This window comes from Homalodisca vitripennis, chromosome 1 (genome assembly GCF_021130785.1).
Source record: "Homalodisca vitripennis isolate AUS2020 chromosome 1, UT_GWSS_2.1, whole genome shotgun sequence".
In the NCBI taxonomy this organism is placed as follows: domain Eukaryota; kingdom Metazoa; phylum Arthropoda; class Insecta; order Hemiptera; family Cicadellidae; genus Homalodisca; species Homalodisca vitripennis.
This window is the reverse complement of record NC_060207.1, coordinates 96539826-96558294: the sequence shown is the minus strand read 5'-3', so window position 1 is coordinate 96558294 and position 18469 is coordinate 96539826. Positions and strand designations below refer to the sequence as shown.

The 18469-nt window shown below is 35.6% G+C and overlaps 1 protein-coding gene across 1 annotated transcript in view; it reads right to left on the bottom strand.

Annotated features, from left to right (window-relative positions):
- The window catches only part of LOC124367301 (long-chain fatty acid transport protein 4), a 59428-nt gene that overhangs the window by 17966 nt on the left and 22993 nt on the right, over positions 1 to 18469 (bottom strand). The window contains exons 2-5 of the mRNA XM_046824026.1: positions 7003 to 7153; positions 6205 to 6442; positions 4721 to 4946; positions 1559 to 1760 (exon numbers count right to left, since the gene is read on the bottom strand). Of these exons, the coding sequence (XP_046679982.1) occupies positions 1559 to 1760; positions 4721 to 4946; positions 6205 to 6442; positions 7003 to 7153 (817 nt within the window). The remainder of the gene's footprint in view (positions 1 to 1558; positions 1761 to 4720; positions 4947 to 6204; positions 6443 to 7002; positions 7154 to 18469) is intronic.

Sequence of the window (18469 nt, the reverse complement as noted above, 5' to 3'; positions counted from 1 at the left end):
CCAAATGCAACCCCAATGCACGTATTGTAGGCAAAAAAATAGAGAGATACTTCCGCAAGGTCAAAATTGACAAAATTGAAACTAAAATCCACATTACTGAATTTTTTAAATAAGGTACAGTACATACACGTACATTTTATTCACGTTTTCATTTAATTTAAAATCTTTAAATGTTTGAAATATATTAAGCAACATACAAATGCTGATATTTACAAGTACAATAAAGTTGATCACTTATTGTAGTACACTGCATACATGTAGTTTTTTTTCTAACTGGGAAAGGCAATTTTTGTTCCTTCCGATATCCGGCCTTTTGGCCATTCCGACCATGGCTCAGTCCCATCATGGTCGGATATGAGAGGTTTTACTGTAGTTATATATGATAAAATAAAAATTTCAAAACTAGTAAAAGTCTACCAAATTACCAAAAAAGTTTAATTTCCTTGCAAAAATTCAAAACCTCAATTATTATTAACGCCACTATTATTTATAAGTGGAAATTACAAAAAAATTGTTCTATAGGAATTATAATGGTTTTACAGAGTAATTTTATATATTTTTTTTTCAATGCCAAATCACATGTTTGATTTTTTGTTGGAAAAAATATAGTCAAATATCTGGTAGTTTTTGATCACCAAACAATCGTAAAAATAAAAATGAATCACCAAATACATTGCTAAGCGCTATTAAGAACAGCTGGAGCAATATGGCTAATTCCTTTTGTAAAATATTCTTTGTATTCCAAAGAAGGTTTATAAGAAGAGTAAGTTAATAAAAATTACCTGAAATATTTTAATTTCTTAAAAAATTTTTAATATTTATGTTTTATAATACAAATTTAACAGACACTAAATAACTGTTGACATTTTCACACGAAGTTCAACAAACATCCTGGGATCTGTTTACATTTAAATTTTATATTATATTTATTGATCATTATTGTAATTCAGATATCAAATACAAAGTCAATAACTAACTTGTACTCTATATTGCACCAATGACGAATTTAAAACATCTAATGCATTGTAAATATTATTTAAACACTGTGTAACTATTGTTCAGTGTAATACTGAACAGACTAAAACAGAAGAGTGTGCACACAATCTCAATAAACATGGTAGCAACAAAGCCTCAGTAGAGACTAAGAACATTTGTACCATCGAAATAGCCATCTGATATACCTGCAGTAACGCATAAGCACACATTTATTTATGATGACAACCATCAGAACAAAATTTTCCTATAATTAGGTTGGTTTAAACCCAGGGGTTGAGAGGTCCAAGGTCTGAATCAATGGTTGAAACTTTTAACATCTTTTCCTGTAGCAACTTTGTCGGGCCAATGCACAAAATATTTTATAAATATAATTCATACCTAAAAATAAATCCAATTATAGTTTGTATTGTTCAGTAAAAATTAAAAGTAATGAAATCTTAAAGAAAAAAAATTGGCACTATACTGGTAAATTAATTTTCTAGGTTGACAAAATTTTAAAAGTAAAAGTAGAGTATCCAGAGACGTTTAAGTTGTTCATGTTCCACATCTAACATGAACTTACCGTACAGTTGTACTTGATGCAGTCAGTCCAAAAGTTCGTAACGCTGAACTTTGACCTCACAACTACAGTGAGACCATTGAGTAGTGCTTGTCCCACACCCAGTACTCCTCCAGCCGTGTGGTACAGAGGGAGGGTATCATACACCACGTCGTCTCCACTCATCCACATCATGTTGTAAATACCTCGTGCCATCATAAAACACCTGACAAAAGTCAACAGTCATTCAGCATAATAATCTTAGTTATTTAAACTGTATTTTTTTCTACAAAGTTATATATTTCATTATTCCATCTATAATAATTAGTTTGATTATAATAATCATCTACTTGACATGAACAAATCTACAACTAAGATTTTGACAATCATACTAGTTATAAAGAAGTTCAGTGCAGTTTAACTTTATTTCTTTTACAAGGGGTGTTCAAAAAGTAAGTACCGTTTAAAAAAAAAAAACAAGTAAAACATTTTATCCAACACAATTTTATTTCTGCATGAAAGCCCAAACCTTAAACTATTTTTCAAGAGTTTCCACCGATGTTCAAACACTTTTCGTAGCAGGTGAACAATTTGTCTATAACCTCTATGTAGAAGGTTCCTGCCAACAAATGTAGCCACGACTCCACGGTAGTCTTCACTACATCGGTTTCAAAGCGTTGGCCGGCTAACTCGTGCTTCATGTGCAGGAACAAGTAGTAGTCAGGTGGTGCCAAGTCCGGGCTGTAAGGCAGGTGATCGAACTGCTCCCAACGAAATTGTTGAAACAATGTTTCAGTGTCACCAGCAGTATAGAGCCAAGCATTGTCAAGGAGCAACACAATTCCGTTACTGAGCATTCCTCTCGGTTTGTTTTGAATTGCCAGCCTTAGTTTTCATAAGGTTTCACAATACCTTGCCACATTAATAGTTTCAACTCTTGGGAGAAAATCAATCAGCAAAACACCTTTCCGATCCCAAAAGACATTGCACATGATTTTTTTGTGCAGACATTGTCATCTTGAATTTTTGATTCTTCAGGGATTGCGTGGGGCACCACTTCATTGACTGCTGTTTGGATTCCGGTGTGACATGAAGGATCCAAGTTTCATTATCTGTCACAATTTTGTTTAAAAAATCCTGACCATCATCACTGCACCGTGTGATAAAAGTCAAAGCACTTCCGAGTCTCTTGGTTTTGTGCATGTCAATAAGCATTTTTGGAACCCATTGGGACCACAGTATGCGATAACCTAAGCGATCCGTAACAATTTGTACAAAAGAGTGAGAGAAATTTGTTGGAAATCATCAGATGGCGTTTTCATAGTGAAATGTCTGTTCTCTGGCCTTACCAGATCATTGGTGACGAGAAAAGGCCGACCGCTCTGATTCTCTCATGCACATTTGTTCGACCGCCATTGAACATTCTAACCCACTTTCTCACCATTCCTTCACTCATCACGTCTTCCCCCGTACACATCTCGAAGTTGACGATAAATTTCAGCCGGTTTCATATTCCTTGCATTTAAATATCTTATTACAGAACAAATCTCACAATCGGTGGGATCACTAATTGTCTTAAACATTTTAAACGTTCAGAGAAAACTGAAAACACAATCTAGAACAACTAAAATGTTGTGAGTCAATAGCCAACGAACAAGGACTACTAGTGCGCATGCACGGAACACCAATTGCAGCATTATGGCGGCAGTAGAATGAAATGGTACTTACTCTCTGAACACGCCTCCTATCTTATTCCCAAGTTCAATTCTTAACATCCCTATTTCCACCAGGCACTTAAATAGATTCAATCTAGACATGAAGTTTGGTTCAAAAGTATAACACTTCTAATCATAGATACTACTCTGATAATAAAGTAATAATTTAGAATTTATTTAAATAAAAGAAAAAAAGGTATATGTATAGAAAACCAATTATTTATGTGATTGTAATGACGCACATAGATCTATTTGATCAATATCTGACATTTTTATTTATTACACAAGGATTTGTGGACAGACCAGCATCTCCTGTCATGACTTGGTTGTTGTAAAGATACAATATGCAGTGATATCAGTGACCATGTGAGTAAATTATACAGCATCAGTTGTTTTGATGAAATGCATCAATTGTTTTTACAGCATTGCACAAACCAAATTTTTAAAGTTTATCATTATTTTACTATCAATAAAAGGCAATAAACATAGAAATTTTAAATTTACTTAGAATTCTTCAAAAGTATGCTACTACATTATTATTTTATATTTGACTTGATATAGAAATGAGAAGAAGCTAGTAAATGTCTTACACCAGAAAAGTCACAACAGGTCCAGGAATCAAACCAACTAACTGCTGGTGGTAAATTAGATGTATGAGGCATACTGACAAATTTACAAATTACATCAATGTATTAATTGGACCATCAAGAGGTTACAGTAGTGGTGTCATAAATTTTAAAAAATGGCTAAACAGAAAGCTCAGTCTGCAGACACGAACATGTCAACTTGGAGTACAAAAACAGCCTTACTGATATGCTTTACTGATAAAAAGTTATGACAAAGAAAATGTCTGAACCAACTTTAGTATGCACAAGTTAAAGACAAATATCTTTTTAAGCTTACAAGTGTCAAATCGTTTAAGGATTACCACATTGGCAGGATAAAATAAGAAATGAAATAGAGACAACAAAAATTAGAACAACTGATCTAGAAACATTTCATTTCAAAATTTCTTCCCTAAAAGTATAACCAGTACACCAATACCACTTATCCAACACCATAATTAAATTACTTCTGGAGGATATATAATGAACTCTTAAAAGGTTACTATTTAATCTTAAAATATTTATTTTATAGAAGGCTAAAAGACTCCTTATTCTTACATAAATAACATGTTTGATAAAATTAACTGAAAAAAATTATAAAATCATTCAAGATATAATTAACGGACCAGTCATTAAATAATTATACAATATGAAAATATATTGGCAAAAAGAAATATAATGAAGGTTTTTAACAAAAGTGTTTAGTAAAAAAAGGAGATACGCCTTTTAGAATGTGGTTGTTTTTAACACAGTCTGTCCCTGAACATTTTAATTTCAAATAGAGTCTTGTACTAGTCCTCCAATAGCAGTTTGACAATGATTTCTACAAAAACTATTTTTTTAATTATGTAATATCTTCAACTGACCTAGCGTGGTTCATCTTAGCAGCCTTAGGGAGGCCAGTGGTGCCTGAGGTATAAATCAGGAGGAAAGTGTCATTCATGGCCGTCTTGGCGATCTCCTGTGGTAGAGGAGTAGAGGGTGAGTGAGGGAGAACCTGGTCCAGGTGTGTGCTGCCAGGCAGTTCCTTCTGGGTAGGTCCTGTCGTGTATACCCCCAGCTCTGGCCACTTGGGCAGGATCTCTGACAGAGCTGTAAATATTACAAGTCAGTTTCACCATCTGAGCAGTTAAACCCCTCTTGTAGCCAGATAGCACTGGAAGATTAAGTTAAAACAAATGAAGGCACTAATCAACACGTTGACTGTGGCAGATCCATTAGTGGTAGTTAAAAGTACTCAAGATTACACAATATAGAGCGGCAGTGAAGGTGTTAATTAATTGCCGGGCAAAAGAATAATGGACATGGATAATAAATCCAAAATCAAGATAAAGCATAAATTAAAGTCGCTTTTTGTATTGGTCAGTTTGTGCATAAAAATTTTCTAAACTTCTCAACGGATTTTGATACGGTTTTCACTGTTGGCTTCGTTATGAATTAGGACAGGTTCTTAGGTATGATACGCCAATATTTTACTCATATAAAGTAGAGAAAAGTTATTCTTTTGAGAATTTGGGAAAATAATTACAATATTTACAAATAAAAAAAATTATTATTATTGTTTAATAATTATGATCTTAACCACACCCTCCAAAAATTTTCACAGAGACAGTTGATTTCTTCCGTAGAGGAAATTCCTCCATCAATTTAATAAATTCTAGGCCGTATGTTTATATGGTGCAAACTGGTTCCCGGCTTCTGAACTCCTGAAACTTCATCTAGTTTTTTGAGAAGTCACCAATAAATTTTATTCTTGTTACATATATAAATAACACACCTAATTAATAATGTCAATTTCTAACTAGGGAGCTTAGAGTCAATTTGCTTTTTACAAACAAACAATTATTTTCTAAAATCAACAGAAGAATTTCTCGAAGAAACAAAGAATTCGTGAGCCGTGCTACTTTTGGAGGGAGTCAAGGTAGGAGGGTATCAAAGAGTTGAAAATAACCAATGAAAAGTTTGTTATACATCATATTTTTTAGATTTTCACACCTGTAACCAAAAAATGCAGATACTTGAAGACAAAACCATAAACAAGCTATATAGTGTCAGACTATGAGGTGGAGAATGAGCAGACTAGATCTCAGCTCCCAGACTATAGATAATTTTATAATACTAGAAACATATTTTAAGTAAAAAAACCAATTGTAATGAAATAATCTCATTTAAATTGAAAAATAATTTTATTTGGCATAGTAAGGAAGTTTGAATGTGATTTTAATAGTTAGAGAAAATAATTTACTTTTGTGCCATATGAAAATAATTTTAAATCTCAAGTTTACTTGTTTTAAACACAAAATTTCATCACAACCTACTTCTCCTCAAGAAAGACATGAGTGGTACCAACCATCGACAAGTTCGGTGCCACAGATGACCTTCTTACACTCTCCAGACAGGATGGAGTGTGACAAGATGTCTCCCCTCTGGTTATTGTTGATAAGAGCGGCCACCGCCCCCAGCTTGGTTAGCCCCAGCCATAAGATCACTACCTCTGGCCTGTTCTCCATCAGCAATCCCACAGCATCCCCTCTGCTCACACCTTGTGTTCTGAAGTAGTTGGCCACCCGGTTGCTCTGATCTTCCACCTACCATCACACAAGTACTGGATGTTTCATCTAGTATTTTAGAGCACTATATAGACTTTACTTTCAGAGATCAAATGCAAAAAAAACCTCAGGATTATCAAAGTTATTATTTCTTGATTCACCAATAAGTGTCCCCGCTCAGTTTTCTCAATTGACAAACTACGTGATACCAGAGCACTTAAAATTAATATAAGATATTATGTTGACTCACAACCAATCTCCCCACTACATGCTTTTTGAGTTGAAAACCAGCATTCATTGCTAAAATATTTGTTATCTGGTGAACTTATCAAAGAAATTAATTGCCATATTAATTAATTGAGATGCCTGCAAGTCCAGTAGAATGAAATAATGAGTTAAATTGTTAATAATGTGTAAACTTCAGTTACATAGTATAACATTGTAACTTGTCATCCTGACATACTCCCTTACAGTGTCTATAATTACAACAATATTTATATGGACTTAACATTAAATTTCAGTAATTCAAACTAAAACACTTTTAGAATTTGCAAACCAAAACTACTTGTTTACTTATAAGACAACATTTAACACCTTACCTCTTGAAAGGTCCAAGATCGATCTTCAAAGTAGAAAGCAATCTTGTTGGGATGTTTCCGAACATTGTGTAAGAAAATTGCAGCAACTCCACCGCCACGTACCTTCCAGTAGTAGAACTGTGATAGAGTCAACATGAATTTCCCCACTGATCTGAAAAGAGTACGAACATATTTATATTTCACTTTCGAATGATGACTTTTTAAACCAATCCCAAGAATTAACAAGTCATCCAAAGATTATGGAAAAGTTTCGAACTATTTAGAAAATATACAAATGGAATTCTAAATGTATATTCATGTTACATTAAATACTATACAGTACATAACAATGAACTATCAAGTTCAATAATATGGATTTTATTAAATGTACGATCTCCATGTACGGTATATGTTGGTTCACAACAACCATACATAATTGACTGGTGTAAAGTGAAGAGGAGTGTTTCTGGTATGGTTTATAGCAGTGCTTCTCAACCGAATTTGTTGAAAAACCCCTAAAACATGCACTGTTAAATCATTTTTTATACTACTGTTTTATTGTATATTGTCATACACTTATAATTAAATAACACACTATGCATAAATAAGTATTTTATTTAATCAATGTTTTTTATTATAAGTAATTATTTTCAGTTATAACAAATACAGGAGGACTAATTTCATGAAATTACAGGTAACTCTTAATACGCATTGCTTGATTGATTTAAAAAAAGAAGCTATTAGACAAATCATCATAAAGTTTTTTAAATTACATTAAAAACCGAAATAAATATTCACTTTGTAAATTATTATTAAAAAATGTGCTATTAGGAGTCATTTTTAAACTTTTTTTTAATAATAAAAACTGTTCCAAATATTTAACACAAACTAACCACCTACTCAGTAATAAAGATCATGTATTCACTTTAGTAGTGTACTTAACAACTATGTAAAATTGCCTTGTTGACTCTTGTAATCCATATTTCAGCACGCATTGTGTCATATACTGTATTCATACTAGTGAGAAAAATTTAGTTTATTTTTTACTTAATAAGTTCTGATAAGCTAAGTCCTTCATGGTTTAACACGAAAATCTTGAAGTTGAGCAGGTTATTTGTTTATACAAAACATCTACAACTTTATAGATGTCCGAATACCTACTGTCACCAGTCATGCTTTTGCCAATCACATTTATCGTAGCCTACATTTTTCCAAAGTAATGACGGTACTTTACAAACTCATTAAGTTCTGTAAAAATGTTGTGGGCAGTTGTGTGTGAAGTAATTCATATGAAAATAAAAATTCTTTGTATAATTGCTTTTTCCAGATAAAGCAAACGAAGACTAATATTACCAAATTTGTAACCACAAATTGAATAGCATTATTAGGTCCGGTCAATATTTGTGAGTTTGCGGTTGAATCATCTATATCATTCTCTTGCACAATATCAACTCTTCAGCAATTGTTTGAAATGTTCTAGACTTTGCTACGAGTTAGGAGACTTCATATCAACCAATATTGGGTTTTCATTAAAATTACACCTGCATTTGTCTTCATTAACCTTTTATTTTTTTTTTTTACCTCACAGAATTTGACCCCTGGGGATGCAGACCACCAGTTAGTAACCACTGGTTTGAAGAATTCGACATCCCAGTCAGATAGGGTATTGTGGGGTTGTGTTCAAAAATGATATAAAATGATAATGCAACATACATATTAAATTAGTCGACTCTATTCTAAGTGAGAGATGTGGGCTACATTAATTATAATGTGATGATATTAGCTGAATCTTTTATTTTCTTAGTGGCAATCAATAAACATTCAAGCAATACCTAATTCTGTGTTGCCCTGTGACAAAAAAAAACAAACAGTAATCATTTTGTAACTTTTATAACAACACTGCTTCAAACTAGTTTCATGTAGACAAACTAGAACAGCATTTTTGTAGATATATTTATGCAAATATATAAAAGCACTTTGGATCTTGTATTAGGTCGCTATCATGTGTTTAAAATCCAAGACAAAAATAGTTTGCCATTCTACATATGGAAGTAAAATCATAACCTAGGACATACATAGTTTATTATTATTAGGCTGGAAAGATAAGATTGTTGGTTGTATTGTCTCCATTAAGCAAACAGTATTATAAATCAAGCTGATATCACTTACTTGATTATTGTGTTTTTACACAGTGCAAGCAGATAGATAACAATATCAGAACAATGTTTATGTTGGTCAATTGTTTCCAGATCAGATAATGTAGGTTTCAAAACAATTTTGAACTTAGCTCTGCAATTTCCAAGCCTGTTTGTTAAATATAAATAAAGTGACCTAATCATGAATAAATAATGGCAATTAAAATTTGAATGGGCACGTTTAATATAATTTGCAACACTATAACATGTGCTGATTCTGCAAAACAGATCTCAAAATCCAATTGAAAGTTTCAGCATAAACTTAAATCTTCTTTAAAATAAAGAATTAAATGGCCTCAACATTTATTTACTGAATAAAAATTTACATTGTACAATTTTAACAATGGGATGGTTAATACATTATAATTTAACTTGTAGAAACTGTAATATAAAAATCAAATTGATCTTAGTTGCCACATATTATTTATATGTTAGATATATATAAAATCACTATACCCTTTAAACTAAGAATTTTGATCCCAGAAGTTAAATAGTAATTTACTCTTTACACTATACAATTCTATTTTGGAAGAAACTAATTAGTGCAATTCTTTAACTGAGGAAAACTCTATTTCCTCATACATTAGTCTACCTGACCTACCTCATACCCTACTCTAAATTGCTTACATTTTTGGAAAAACAATTTTCCAAGCATAGGGCTTTCAACCTGATACTAAAACAAATATATACATTTATATATATATATATATATATATATATATATATATATATATATATATATATTATATATATATATATATATATATATATATATATATATATGTCATACCCTATATTTTCTCTTCTATTTGAGACGAAGGAGAAAGCTAAAAGGAGTACTACTGATGTTTACTATTAAAATAATCATCAAGGTTTTCCGATTCAAATCGATTTAAAAAATTATTGACTGAGATGGCTCTCCACAGCGAGGCCAAAATATTTCAAGATTTGAAGATAGCAACTTTTTGACTTGGTGTGAATTGGACAATTTTGATGACTGTCATGACACTGGCCACGTGAACTTAAGTGTGAAGTAAAGGCAATATATTTTGGGAATGATAGAAATGCTTCTGATTGGAAGCATTCATGTAGTGTTGCTATTGTCGCCTGGAGTGAAAAGAGAACACCAATCATATAGACAATAATTACATTTTCTACTAAGTTTCTCTAGTAATAATCCATCATTCTACCATAGCAATCTCACCAGGCTGCTATTTCAAAAGTCAATTACGTAAAAATGAATGTATGAGTGGTAAATTTAAACTTAGTTACTTCAACCCAGACCACAAGATAAGGTGAGCGTGGTGCGGTAAGCGAGTTCGAGTGACGAATCATAATACTTGGAAGCTATAAAATATATATTCACATTTTTTGACACCTTTCTCTGCATTATTAATATGTTTACGAATATATAAGAAGTCTTAGAAATAAAGTGATACGTATAAATTTAAAAGCTGCCTGCTTAGTTAAATACTGTACATGTTTTAAGTTTAGAAATTTTTGACTAGTCAAACATTTGATTAAGAGGAGTTTCCAGTTATAAATACTAATCAAATAAGACTAGGAAGAATAAATATGCTTGTTAGTTCACGTCATCCACTGCATTGTAATAGAGACGAAATTTCAAACATGTACTGAAAAAGACAATGAGGACGACAAATATGATGGAAGTTTAATAATATATACTTACCCACTTCATGTTTTGTCTCATTTTTCTAACATACTGCATATTACAATTAATAAGATAAAAATAGACGACTTTAATACTCCCTCCCACAAAGATTTATGAGTTGTTGGGTTCGCCCCTCCTCCCTCCACACTGCACTCCTAGGTACATCACTGGATTGCGTTCTCTGTCTGTACACATGTAGAGCAACTGCTGTCTCCCTTTCCGCATCCCACAGACAACCAGATAACTATAAATAAACTACTACTACTGTTCTAGTTGCATGACTCTGTTTACCTCAAAATACTTCATTGGGCATAAAACACGATTAACACGACTATTTAAAATTTAACGAAAACTGTAAGGTTCCTTACAAGTGCATTGTTTGCAAAAGCTTTCAGGCCTCCCAGTAGGCCAAGTCCACTCCAGTGTCAGTGAATGGAATGCAGCCAAGTCCTTGAGCACAAGGCGCTTCCTCTTTCCTCCATTTGTTATGGCGTGCAAGAAGTTAACTCATCCTAGAACTGGTTTTTGTTTCAGTTACATGCACTGCTGAACGTTGTTGATGATCGAGATCTTCAATGAGATGTCTCAAGTGGATAGGACATGTGCAGTTGTAGGTCTGATATTTCATCCATACAGCTATTTTAGTGAAATGCCTAACGTAATACAGTTGCGAGAGAAATTTTCTTTATTTTTTCATCCAGTTAAATCAAGTTTTATTCATATTTATTGGCACGTCAATAACATTTAAATAAAAAATATAACTAACTATTGCTAAAAAAACTAACTAACTATGCAACTGTTGTATAATCTGTCTCGAGTACTTGCGATAGCTGAACGCTGGTTGTTACGATAGTGATATCTCGGCAATGTTTAGAATTAATGTAATTAGTTAATGTCTGGCACCGCTCTCCAATTCTTGCGAAAAACTAACGATGCCAGTGGCGACACTGCTCGCGAGAGCTCTTGCTAACGTAAGAACGGGCAATGTGTACTGTCGGACACGATATTTGCGCAATTTCTTGCCAGTGTAAACGTAGCTTTAGGCAGGGCGCCCACTGCGACACGACCGGCCTGGCCCGGACTGTACGGGATATCAAACACATTCAGTAATCAAATGGATACCTGCCCATTACGATCGGTGAAGTCATCGACACAGCTACAAGAAAAATAAGGCTATCAACTCCATACCACAAATACTTTGTTTGGCGCGTTGTGAACCACAGATACTTTGTCTGGAACATTGTGAACCACAAATACTTTGTCTGGCGCGTTGTGAACCACAGATACTTTGTCTGGAACGTTGTGAACCACAAATACTTTGTCTGGCACGTTGTGATAATGTATGGTTCTAATAATGTAACTACTTATAGACAAATATTGACTACAGCTAATGTACTACATCTATTTGGATTGGAATCACGTCGAAGTGGCTAATCCAATATGGGAAGTTTGCTAAAACTTCTATATTGTATATAGTAATGAAGATGGCCCGAATAAGAGCGAAATGCACTGTAACGCTGTGGTCTCAGGTTTACTACTATTATTATCGAACAAGAATCTATGTCCTACAATCGACCTACATCCAGTGGTGTGAGAACTGTATAGCAATTACGCTAATTGATTCAAGAAGTTAAATCACATTCCTCCAAATATTTACACACGAATTAGCATCCGACGACAACACTAATTCACGACTTGTCATTCAACGATAACATTCTTACTCGAATGCGTGTCAGGTGTGTCATTCACTCATGACTTGGCGTCCGAAGACAACACTCAGACTCGACTTCGCGTCAGGCAAAATTTACTCACGACTTTGGCGTCCGAAGACAACACTCGGACACGACTTCGCGTCAGGCAACAACATTTACTCACGACTTGGCGTGCGAGACAACACTCAGACTCGACTTCGCGTCAGGCAACATTTACTCACGACTTTGGCGTCCGAAGACAACACTCGGACACGACTTCGCGTCAGGCAACAACATTTACTCACGACTTGGCGTGCGAGACAACACTCAGACTCGACTTCGCGTCAGGCAACATTTCGGTTGACTGCAAAAATCAGTCACTGGAATTTCGACTTGAGTAGATTTGCATCAGTTACGTCTCAGCGGACCGAAAAGAGGGACAACTGTTGAGGCCAAGCCATTTCCGTGGCGTGACAGGAATCAGACGGGCCGACGCCTGCGGTAGTCTCGCACCATTCGGTCTAGTTGCCACAACGGAAATTGCGTGCAAGGCGTGTTGGCCATGCGGCGCGGTGGCTCGCCACGCCCCGTCGGTCTTAACTTAACAGCACCCGGGTCGGATACTACGAGCGCTACAGAGCTGACAGCGAGAAATGTCTCATCTAACGTTCTTTTGGCTCCAGTCCGTATGCAACTGACGTATCACTGCCAATAATAGGCGTATCTAGGATGACCTAATGGGGTTACCACTACAAAATTTTCGTACCTCTCAGTCAAGCTGGTGAACGGGAGCACCTACCCACCCCTCCACCTGGAATATTTTAAATGCTAACAATATTAAAACTGTAAGTTTGACAGCCGTCTGAATGCATTATTATTATTATGCTCTACAAAAACTGCAAATAACAAATTTACCCTTTTGGAGTAAAAATCGTATTTGTCATGAAATCGTATTTCGTGAGGCATTTTTAAGTTACATTTTAACAAATGCACTGTTCTCCACTTTACACCGGACATTTTAATTCAGAGAATCCTTGGAGGAGACGTACAGCTGTAATTTGAAGGTTCGAGGATGAGTGACATTGGGCGTGGTATTTGACAGTGGCCATCACATTTTCTGATCTCCATCACTCACGTTTCATATCTGGCTTTAGGAAGGCTGCGTGATCTGTACAGGTACCGATCTTATCTTACCAGAAGCAGTAAAGCTACAGCTCTCCTAATAATCAATTTTGTCAGCGCTTTACTTCCCTGCACACGGCACTAGCGAAACGAACACGAAAAATAAGACGAATACAAAAATTGCTGTCTTTGTAGACACGATCACGTATCTGTCTCCCGGAAAGCTGCCGGGGGTTTACTAGCGGGTACCGTATGTAGAACGCGGAGTTGTCTCCTTGTCCACCGTGTGTTGTTACTGCGGGAGCAGCAGTACCTGAAGGGAAAGCAGTACCTTGGTGACAACATTGCCAGCTTAAAATTACAATGATAATGTTTAAGCTAATTAATTATTAATTTTAAGTTTTATTAATAGGTTTAGTTTTACCGTAGTTTTAGTTGTTAACTTGAGTAAAACAGTAAAACTAAGAAGCCCTCAAGAATAAAGACATGTTTAATTGAAACAAATGATTTATTAAAGTACTTTAAGTACCCGTCGACCACATGAACTTACGATGTGGTAGTTTACCACGTTAATGCTTGTTTGTGTAAGTATTCGATGAAAGAAATAAATAATTTACTTATAACGTAGACTTCGGATCCAAGCGAAATTACACAGCATAGAGAGTGAAGAGTGTTCAGCATGTTTTTCGGTAACTACCGTGCAGTAAATGTACGAAGACGCTACAGATGTGGCACCCTGAGGCGTATCTCCACCGAAGTGCCACTCGAGAAAGTGGGTCAGACAACCACCACCTCGACACACAACATGACCACTCACTACAGACCCGGCGGTGCATAACTGAACATCAGACTCGCAGTGATCGTGTTGCGTGAGCAAAGCCCTCAGACGAAGTACGCCATAGATATGGCACCCTGAGACGTATCTCCACCGAAGTGCCACTCGAGAAAGTGGGTCAGACAACCACCACGACGACACACAACATGACCACTCACTACAGACCCGGCGGTGCATAACTGAACATCAGACTCGCGGTGATCGTGTTGCGTGATCAAAGCCCTCAGACGAAGTACGCCATAGATATGGCACCCTGAGGCGTATCTCCACCGAAGTGCCTCTCGAGAAAATGGGTCAGACAAGCACCACCTCGACACACAACATGACCACTCACTACAGACCCGGCGGTGCATAACTGAATATCAGACTCGCGGTGATCGTGTTGCGTGATCAAAGCCCTCAGACGGAGTGACGCCCCCCACGACTCGAGCAAACAGGCGACAACCGGAACTTGCCTTGGTACAAACAGCCATTGGGAAACATGATACCGCAATTAACTTACTCAACCAAGCTTTGTATTGAAAGCAATGGTTTTAAATTGGCAAAGTGTTGTGTAAGGTTCCTTTAGGTCCCGTCATACTAGAATGGAATTTAAGGCCATAGAGTGACATATTACACCAAACGGAGATCATACCTCTGCGCTAAAGGCCTCCCCAATCTTTGTCAGGTAACTTTTAATACAAAACCAGCCTATTTAAAAATAGAAATAAGCCTCTCTAATTTAATGCTATTATGTCTTATCTAATATAATGTCAAAACCATGGTTTTAATATGTTTCTTACTTTTAGATAAACTGATGAGAACAGCTCTAAATTAATTATTTCATTCAACAATATAAATAAAATGTTCTATTTTTAATCAGGTACAAAAAATGTAAATTTGTTGTTAAAATGATCTGCTGGATTTATTGAATGGTATATGTTGACAACAGTAGACACCACAGGCGCGGCAGCAGTAATCATGATCATCACCAGTTGTCACAGAGCCGCAGAGGAGCGCGTCACGTCCGTGTCAAGTCCAAATTTTTATTCGGCTACTTTATTAAGAATCTTGTGCGGCAAACGTGATAGAAACTAATATTTAGTTTATCAGCATGCTTTATTACAATTCAAATTGAACTTTATTTCAATACCTACTGAATGTCACGTTTAATGAATATATAGGCAACTACTAGTTGTTTTTTGACAACTTTTCAATCTGGATGCCGACGTGGTCGTGATTGTATTTCAAACGACACATTATTGCACACGGAAAACACGTAGTTATTCTTCTTTAACCCTATTTCATGGGCTTATCTCTGGTGGAACTATTTTCAGAGTATTAAAAATTGAAACAATAATTTATAATCATCAGAACTGAATGCGACGTAACACCAGCAACTTTCGACTCCAAACGCCAAAAGTGACACTTTAGCAAACGAGGCTTTAATATTCCGAGTAATGTTTCACTGCACAACAACAACAAAGAACGACAGCGAGCAGTTGTGAAGCCGTGACCACAGGTGAGGTCGGACAGTCGCGTGCGAGATTGTCCAACGTCCTCACGATAGGCCCAGGGCAATAACTTTTTAAAGAACAGTACACTGAACTTAGGAGCACTAAAACAGTCTTACCACAGTCTTTCCAGAGACTACACAAATTAATGAAAACAGTACTAGATGTGGTCAAAGTTACATTAATTAACTTTATACTAATTTGTAGAATATACTCAGAGGACAAGCGTGAGATATGGCGCTTGCGGGAACTGCACAGTCACAGGTCGCCTGTATCGACACTCACTCTGTGTCTACTATAACACTTCTTGCGTCAACATTGGTTTCTTTGCTTTTTGTAGCAATTTTATATTTTAATGGATTCCGTACTAGCAATAAAAGATTATAATAAACAAACTTTAATTAAAATAGCCATTCCGGCTCAGTTGGGAAAAGTGTATGTAGATTTTGTGACAACTGGTATGTTACCAACTTCTCTTGTAGGATGTACGAACAAGTAGATTACTTTCAGATATAAAAACCTGTTTATTACAACACTTTTAAGGAATGTTATAAGCGTTATAGTTTTAAACCCCTTTTTATTATTTGTCCAAGTTTACAAATAACGAAGTTCTGAATTATTTCAAAGTTTAAACGCCCGCCATGGTGGAACGAAATACCGTACCAAGCTGGCCAATGAACACATCGCTAAGATATTATCTATAACCAAGGCTCGTTATACCGAGGGCAGACAGATTTTATATACCTAGGTGTACGGAATAATCTCATTTACCAGCTGAATTTACAACAAAAAAACGTAATAAACAAACTAGTAAGCTTATATCTATATCAATTATGTCAAAGTTTAAACGCCCGCCATGGTGGAACGAAATACCGTACCAAGCTGGCCAATGAACACATCGCTAAGATATTATCTATAACCAAGGCTCGTTATACCGAGGGCAGACAGATTTTATATACCTAGGTGTACGGAATAATCTCATTTACCAGCTGAATTTACAACAAAAAAACGTAATAAACAAACTAGTAAGCTTATATCTATATCAATTATGTCAAAGTTTAAACGCCCGCCATGGTGGAACGAAATACCGTACCAAGCTGGCCAATGAACACATCGCTAAGATATTATCTATAACCAAGGCTCGTTATACCGAGGGCAGACAGATTTTATATACCTAGGTGTACGGAATAATCTCATTTACCAGCTGAATTTACAACAAAAAAACGTAATAAACAAACTAGTAAGCTTATATCTATATCAATTATGTCAAAGTTTAAACGCCCGCCATGGTGGAACGAAATACCGTACCAAGCTGGCCAATGAACACATCGCTAAGATATTATCTATAACCAAGGCTCGTTATACCGAGGGCAGACAGATTTTATATACCTAGGTGTACGGAATAATCTCATTTACCAGCTGAATTTACAACAAAAAAACGTAATAAACAAACTAGTAAGCTTATATCTATATCAATTATGTCAAAGTTTAAACGCCCGCCATGGTGGAACGAAATACCGTACCAAGCTGGCCAATGAACACATCGCTAAGATATTATCTATAACCAAGGCTCGTTATACCGAGGGCAGACAGATTTTATATACCTAGGTGTACGGAATAATCTCATTTACCAGCTGAATTTACAACAAAAAAAACGTAATAAACAAACTAGTAAGCTTATATCTATATCAATTATGTCAAAGTTTAAACGCCCGCCATGGTGGAACGAAATACCGTACCAAGCTGGCCAATGAACACATCGCTAAGATATTATCTATAACCAAGGCTCGTTATACCGAGGGCAGACAGATTTTATATACCTAGGTGTACGGAATAATCTCATTTACCAGCTGAATTTACAACAAAAAAACGTAATAAACAAACTAGTAAGCTTATATCTATATCAATTATGTCAAAGTTTAAACGCCCGCCATGGTGGAACGAAATACCGTACCAAGCTGGCCAATGAACACATCGCTAAGATATTATCTATAACCAAGGCTCGTTATACCGAGGGCAGACAGATTTTATATACCTAGGTGTACGGAATAATCTCATTTACCAGCTGAATTTACAACAAAAAAACGTAATAAACAAACTAGTAAGCTTATATCTATATCAATTTCATTTTGGTGGAAAAACAATCACTATTGACACTGCTTTCGAAGGAGACCTTGATAACGCCTTCATTTCGATAAATCTCAGAAATGATGTGTTATGTATTGAATACTTGGCTGCGAGTTTATAGAACTATTCCTTTTTGGTGGATGAATTCCTCCATATATTTTCCATTTCCTACTAATAAACTTCAGATCATTGTACAATGCTTACCTTTACTGTGATCCCCCTCCCTCATCTACTCACCCTATCCGCTGCACCGTTCGATAAATATAATCAAAGAATCCGTTTGAGAATAATTAAACCTCAGGTCACAGACGTCGAGTGGGTCGCGTGACCAAAGCTCTCAGACCACGTGACGC